General features: G+C 33.2%; 1 protein-coding gene across 2 annotated transcripts; it reads right to left on the bottom strand.

Annotated features, from left to right (window-relative positions):
- Window positions 1-4878: 4878 nt before the first annotated feature.
- On the bottom strand, window positions 4879-7580 carry LOC123895621 (elongation factor G-2, mitochondrial-like). 2 transcript variants are annotated; one of them, XM_045946081.1, is made up of 2 exons: window positions 7140-7538; window positions 4879-6994 (listed from the first exon to the last, which is right to left on the bottom strand). In XM_045946081.1, exon 2 carries the CDS (start codon window positions 6949-6951, stop codon window positions 5224-5226), a length of 1728 nt encoding a protein of 575 aa, XP_045802037.1. In that variant the 5' UTR covers window positions 6952-6994; window positions 7140-7538; the 3' UTR covers window positions 4879-5223. The 2 variants fall into 2 exon arrangements, with proteins under 2 accessions (XP_045802037.1, XP_045802036.1); XM_045946080.1 differs by having other exon boundaries at window positions 4879-7580.
- Window positions 7581-8248: the final 668 nt, after the last annotated feature.

Genomic DNA, 8248 nt, shown 5'->3' on the forward strand with positions numbered 1-8248 from the left:
ATTGGTACTATCAGAAGATATATATCTTCCGATAAAATTTGCACTACCAAAACATATCTTCCAGTATATGAGGAGGACATGAGAGAGATTCTGATCAACTTAAGAGGGGCGACGAGCAACGACCATCCAAAATCAATGGGAGTATCCAAACAACATATAAGATCATCTGAACCTATGACCAGAAGGTAAGATGCATTATGGAAGTTAAAATTTTGGTATTCATCCCCTAAAATTGGTTGGAGTTTTGATCTCAAATGAGTTTCCCCCCTAAAATTGCTTTGCATTTGGTCAAAATTTATATTATATCAAATAATTTATTGTACAAAGAGTATTGGATTCGAATGATTTTACAGAAAGTTGATTTTAATACAGTTTTCTATTTTTTTAAATCAGTATAGGATTTTTATTTGGATCACTTTGAACGTATACGATCTTAGTTTAGTAGTTTGCAATGATTGAGCACATGTATACATACGTGGATATATGCATAATTCAAAGTATTTTCATGCAAGTGGTCCATATACGATAAAATTAGTGCAGTGGCAGCTTTCTAGTTTAATAAAATTATGTTCAGAAAATAGGTTGTAATAGCTAAATTATTCCAAAAAAATAAAAAAATGACATATATAAGTTATATAATAGAACAATATATGGTCGTAATATATGGTACGTACATGTATTTCCAATTCGATTGACAAAACTTTCAAAATGATAAGCAATATTTTATGACTAATAAATCTAATTATGCCACTTTCTGAACTATTATATTGTTCATCTTTGAATCGTGATTTGGTACAAAGTCAAAATAGTATACAAAGTTGATTTGTTTGTTTTGAATATTACAATGATATGTATAGTTTATACCCTATGCTATATACCTATACTTGTTAGAATATACAATAATTGGGATGTGAATGTTAAAAAATACTATTGGTTTATCTTTTGGGAGTATCCAAATTTAATCTCTAACATGCCTATTTTGATAATTCATGCTAATGGTTGTAAAGCATGATTCTAAAATTTATGTGGAACACTGAGTTTTAGGTTTGATGTCTTTTCCACCAGTTTATACAAACTAGATGCAATATGGATAATTGTGAATCTCATTATACTTTAGAATCATTGAAATGAATTGTGCACCAACTTCAAGCTCAATAGTTAGTTTATAGAATAAAATTTCATCAACTACACTCATGCAGTAGAGAAAATATAAATTATTTATAAAATGATTTTGACAATGTTGGAGGTGCGTCTAATATGAATCTCTAAAAAATGGTATAAAAATGAACTCTTACAATTTATAGTAAACTTTAATAAAATAGTACACGCCTACCTCTCTTTTTTAATATTATAAAACTCATTAATAGTATAAATGGTAAGGTCCACCTTCCGACTCTTTTTTAGATGTTCATATTAGAATGCCCCGAGTTTTATAGAAGTGTATAAAATTTGTATTCTTTTATATATGCTTACACAATAACTCTATTTATAGATAAATATGTATCACTTGTGAAGGAAAATCGATTTTCAATGGTGAATTTGAATATTTAAATACAATTATTGTGTAAGCATATAAAATTTGACATCAAAATTTGACATCAAAATTTTAGTGTCAAATATTTAGAATGTATGCAAGTTGTAGAAGATAAAAAGTAAGAGAAATAGAGATAGAAATGAACACATACAGTGCAACGGTAAGTAAAATGGGCAGCATGGCTTTTACGATCCTGACCTTCCTGAAGATATTGCAAACGGGTTCAGCAATGCTGCGAGCCGCCGAGCCTTTATGGTGGCACAGGTAAAGGTGGCCAGCAGATGAGTGAATGCAAAATAAATGCAAGAAGACACTACATGAACCTCATAGCTGCCTAGAATCAGAGAATCACGAAATTCTGGCCTCCAAAATCTGCAATATATACCTAAGGATAATATATAGTGGTTCTCTAATAAAAAGATTTAAGAAAATATATATGTCATAACGAATATGGTCTCGCAAAAGGTACATTTTAAGATCATACACACTTGCATACACCAGAATATACAAATTTCTATTTCGTAGTTCACTTCTAGACACCAGAATATACACCAGAATTTACAAGGATCTACTAGCTGCAACATCTTTTTATATATTAAAGCATAAAACAAAGTTTCCCTCCCAACTTATAATTATGCCGCCTAAACCACACTCTCATTAATGATCTCTTTCACTTAAGCCTACAAGACTTTTCTAATTCTCATTGTCTCAAAATTTTGAATATTGCTTTTCTACAATTGATTAAATATTTTTCATATATAAATTGGCATGTACTCCGTATTTCCATACCGTGATTTTTCAAAACATCTTCACATATCTTTGATTTTTTTTTTGTCTCAAATGGGTGCTTATCTGTTCAACTTGGAAAATACATATAATTGGTCATTAACTGTTCAGTTCTTCTACTCATTCGTCAAAAAAACTGTTCATCTACTTTGTGATGTTGTACTGTACAAAGTTTTCATTGTAGTATTTTAAATTTTCTTAACATACTACTACAAATTTTCATTGTAGTATTTTAAATTTTCTGCTTTGTATAATGTCAATATTTTTTAGAGTATTTTTATGGAAAATGATAATTGGAAATTTTTTATTAATATGTTTTTAATTTTGAAAGTAGTAGCTTCAAATCGCGCCTAAGCGCCCATCATGCTTCAAACTTTCAAGTCCAACCGCTCAATTCCATTTTTTTTTTAATTTATAAATTTTTACTTCTATTTCAACTTTTCCAAAAAAAAATAAAAAACTCCTTTGATTATTGTTATGAGTTTAATTGATATGCACCGACGGTATAAAATAGTTTTACACGATCATCCAATAAATAACCATCATTTTGCCATGTCATGTCAAGAAAGTGAGGTGAAGTGAGGTGATGTGGCGGAAAACATGGTTGGTATTGGTTGACAGTGTAAAATTATTTTACACCGTCGGTGCATATCAATTAAATCCTATTGTTATATTAATTTTTTATTTTAATTGTTTATATTGACCTATTGTTGCTTTTTCACGTTTTTATTTTTAGAATCATTTTCTTTTTATAGATATTGTGTTATTTTTGGTTAAAATTTGTTGAGTCATTTGAAATCTTTAAAATCCATAATGTATTTTGAAATCTTGAAAATCTGTGTCATAAATCCACAAAATCCTTCATTAACAATCCTGATTGTAAAAGAAACGTCTTTTAAAATCTCACAAAGTTAATATAATATCACAAAATCCGTTAAAATCTTCAAGATTTTTTTTATCAAAATAGTCTTTTAAAATCTCAATCAAATAGACCCCCTAAATATATGAATAACCATAAAAATGTATAACATAACAATTTCGGTATAATCCTGTTAACCATTTCTACTAATTTTGCATTAGTTTTGAATTGTGTTATACTAATTAATTTCATAATATATTTATCGCTATCATAAAATTAAAATGTATGCATATAAATTCATTTAAGTATTTTTATTAATCTTCTAACAAAATTATTCTTACTATAAACTATAGTCAATAATGGCAACTTGGTTAAGAGCTTAAATTTCCCTTCTTAACCAACTTTTCTCAGAAACCTGCTTAGACAAAGTTTAAAAGAAAACATCTAGTTATAAGGTATAGCAAATATTCCACACAAAATCAAATGACATACATGCACCTATTCATAAGGACAAGTATTTAGGGTAACATGGTATGTATTATGGGTGTCATAGGCATAAATTGTGTTAGATAGCTATTGACCCAACAGAAGCTAGAGAGAAAAACAATGACAGCCATGGTTCAGATTCAGATACCGTACGGTGAACAGAGAAACAATGATCAAATGGTGAAAGAAAATAATGAAAGCTAAGAGAGATGAGTGATGCAAATTTACAATGGATAAGGGAGATTACAAGTAAGTTTAAAATGCAAAGGGCAGTGAGTACACTCCATTGTATATCTTAACAGATTCTTAGCAATTATCTTAACACATAAAACAGTAACTGAACTCTGTTACAACTATATCCCAACAGGCTTAGCATATATGTTTGGTTGCGCTTTTACTTCTCCTTTCTCGCGTCCCGGTGCATCTTTATCATGGAAATGTAGAAGCTGGAAATTGTAGAGTTTACTAGACGCATGTTGTGACTGTGAAAAATAAACGTTCGAAACATATGCTTAGCTAGCTTATTTTACTATAAGTTATAAAGACTAAACAACAAGCATATCATTACTAATACACTCCTCGGCAGCACTGTGTGGATTCCACAGTATCCACCAATCAACTGTAACCAATAGGCTTCGCCAATAAATTATAAAGTAAAGATTGCTAATGTTCTTGAACTGTGCAACAAAAATAATATAGAGCAAAACTAATCTAATAAGGGAAGAAAGAAAAAAGGAGCATTGTAAATAGAGAATTTGAAGATAAAAAATATAGAGATGCACAAGACAACAAGTGGAAGGGTATGTATAAACTCCAACTAGTCAACAGCCTTAAGCTATGACAGTTAATTTTTTTTTTTTTGGTATTCAGCTATGACAGTTAATTTAGCCAAAGGAAAAGAAAATATGGTGCTAAAATACATTAAATTATCAAGTAATTTGTAATGCAAAGATGCATGAATTTAACCATCCGAGAAATAACAACAGTGGCTTTAAAAAAAATCATACACAAAACACTTAAATTCAGTCTCGAAAACATATTGACTCAATACCAATGCATCCAATGGAAGCAAAAACTATTATCTATGTTAATTATAACTCAAGTAAGCAAAAAAAAAAGTTTAGATGCTTAAGTTGAGAAAGAGTATCCTAACACACTTCAACTATAAATCAATCAAGGGGGTTAAGGACTAAGATGTTGAGGACTACTCAACTCAATGTAATATACTTATAATATTGCATGCTAATGTATTTTGCATAATCAGAACACAAATATAAATACACAATCTGTGTTGAAACAGAAAATAAATTTAGAAACTAATTTAACACAATCTGAACTAAAACCAAAGCAGAGTTTCAACATTTAGCTATATGATAATTAGAGAAAACAAACACAGGAAAGATATCAAAAACCTAAGATAATAAATTTCAGCTAGTTCATCGTGTGTAGCTAAAAAAATTTGTTGACCCTAAAAAATGAACCAACCTATATCCCTAAATTATTGTCCCAATTATTTTTCCTAGATAAATTACTTCCCATGTACTTCAAAAAGACCAGATCATTCAGCGGCCTTATTGCCCTTGTATGTGTTTATCAATTGGGTCTGTACATCATGAGAAACAGGCGAATGTTCCTTATATTCCATTGTGAATTCACCCTTTCCCTGTGTCATCGAACGAAGAGCTGTGGAATACCCGAACAAATTGTTAAGAGGGACTTGAGCTGTAATGACAGAATCATCTCCATCCTGATCATTGCCAACAATAACACCTTTTCTCTTGTTGAGGTCACCAGCAACAGCTCCCTGAAATTCTATCGGTACTTTCAGCTCAACAAGCATAACAGGTTCTAAGATAACGGGTCTGGAAGCTGCGTAGCACTCTCTAAAAGCATAGATCGAAGCCACCTTAAAGGCAAGTTCACTGGAATCGACAGCATGAGCAGCACCATCTGTTAAGACAACTCGGATATTTTCAACTGGATGTCCTATTAAGGCGCCAGAGTTGGCAGCTTCTTTAAAACCTTTCTCAATCGCAGGGATAAAATTTGATGGAATAGCTTGACCAACAAGCATGTTTTCAAATTCAAACTTAGTTTCCGACCCAGCAGGAAGTGGTTCAATATACCCAATCACCCGTCCATATTGACCTTGCCCTCCAGATTGCTTCTTATGTAAATAATCAAAACTAGCACGTTGAGTAACAGTTTCTCTGAAGTTTACACGAGGCTTTCCAACTGAAGTTTCAACCTTGTACTCATTCTTAATGCGTTCAACATAAATCTCTAAGTGCAGTTCTCCCATTCCAGAAATGATTGTCTCCCCGCTCTCTGGGTCCAAGCCAACACGGAAAGTAGGATCCTCTCTTTGAAAGCGGTTCAAAGCTTTTGAAAATTTCCCTCCAGAATCTTTTGAGACGGGCTTTACAGCTAATGACATCACGGGCTCAGGAATATTCATAGAAGTCATTGTGTATTTAACTGACCCATCAGTAAAAGTATCTCCTGATGCACAATCAACACCAGTTACAGCAACTATTTGGCCAGCATGGGCCTCTTGAATTTCGTGCATCTCATTAGAATGCATTTGAGCCAGTTTAGGAATCTTGATCTTCTTGCCAGTTCTAACATTTATAATCAAATCACCCTTGCTAATGACGCCTTCATAAATTCTTAGATATGTTAACTGACTATAATCCCCTTCCTCCAATTTGAAAGCCAGTGCTATAAGGGGGCCATCAGGACTTCCGGTCAGCTCAACCTTCTCCTCATTCTTAGATTGGTCAAGAGCATGATTACTAACTTCAGTTGGACATGGCAAATAACTAACTACGCCGTCCAAAAGTGGCTGCACCCCCTTGTTTTTGAAAGCACTACCCATGAATACAGGTATAAATTCCCTTGCTATGGTAGCCCGACGAATTGCTCCCTCAAGATCAGCCTCTGAAATGTTCTCATCATCACTAAGAAACGCTTCAGCAAGTATATCATCAACATCCGACACAGTTTCTATAAGCTCCCGTCTTTTTTCATCCACCAAAGCTTTCATATCTGAAGGAACATCTTCAACAACAACATTTTCGCCATCTTTACCATTAAAACAATAAGCCTTTAACTTCACAAGATCAACAACTCCTTTAAAATCATTTTCCAAACCTATCGGAACTTGAACAGCAGCAGTATGATGCTTAAGCTTAGACCTAGCCTGATTTATAACCTTCCACGGATCAGCCCCCATTCGATCAAGCTTATTAATAAACGCGATTCTCGGAACCTCATATCTTCGCATTTGACGATCAACAGTAATAGACTGACTTTGCACACCACCAACACTACAAAAAACAAGAATTGCACCATCAAGAACATGTAAAGCCCTCTCAACTTCAATGGTGAAATCAACATGACCAGGTGTATCAATTATATTGATCTTATGATCTTTCCAATTGCAATAAGTAGCAGCAGATTTTATAGTGATACCTCTCTCTTTCTCCGGAAGCATTGAATCCATCACCGCACCAATTCCATCCTTACCGCGAACCTCGTGGACCTGGTGGATCCGACCAGTGTAGAATAGTATCCGCTCTGTTAATGTCGTCTTCCCCGAATCGATGTGCGCCGAGATACCGATGTTGCGAATCTTTTCCATGGATTCCTTCCACCATGGCTCCTTGTCAATTGTTGCTGAATTCGCGCGCGCAACGTTCCCCGACGAGAATTGGCGGAGGTGGAAAGTGGCGCCGATGAGGGAAGTCACCGGAGATGGGGATGGAGAGGAACAGAGTGCGTGGAGAAGACGCTTTTGCGCGGAGAAGATCGCCATGGATGGTGGTGAGATTTTGGCAGAAAGGGTTTGAAAAGATGGAAACTGAAACCCTTAAACCCAAATGACACTATATATATATTTGTTCAAAAAAAAAATTAATCTGATAATATGTGTAAGAGGAGTGCTAGCAACACACTTTTTAATAAACACACTCTAACACACTCTCTTCTATTGGTTAAAATTTATATGGGTCCCATAAAAGTTATATGGGTCCATATTTTTTTATGTGACCCATGTGAATTTCAACTAATAAAACAGAGTGTGTTGAAGTGTGTTTGTTAAAGAGTATCTTGCTAGCATTATTCATCCGTGTAATAATTCATTATTAATAATGACTTTTCACTAATCTAATTATTAAATCAAGTTTATATTATAGAAAATTTCACTGAACTTTTAGTAGATCGACATGGCAAATTTTTTAAAAAAATTTAAATGTCCTAAATATTTTTTACTTAAAATATTTAGGACATTTTAAAATATCCTAAATATATTTATAGAAAATCATTTTTGAAGAGAATATATATATATATATATATAGGGGTTTTCTAACTTAGACCCTAAATAGGTCTAAGTTAGCAAGGTGCACCTTTTCAATTGGACCAAAATACCCATTTTTTTTAATTAATTAACCAAAATACCCATTAGTAGACGCAGATCAGTGTCGCGCGTGTACCGAAGGACCATGGTTACAGACCGTTGATTTCCATCAGACAGCCAAGATCTGATCTCATCAAGACTGTCTGATCAATCAGACAGCCCAGAT

Source organism: Trifolium pratense, linkage group LG7 (genome assembly GCF_020283565.1).
Source record: "Trifolium pratense cultivar HEN17-A07 linkage group LG7, ARS_RC_1.1, whole genome shotgun sequence".
Classification (NCBI taxonomy): domain Eukaryota; kingdom Viridiplantae; phylum Streptophyta; class Magnoliopsida; order Fabales; family Fabaceae; genus Trifolium; species Trifolium pratense.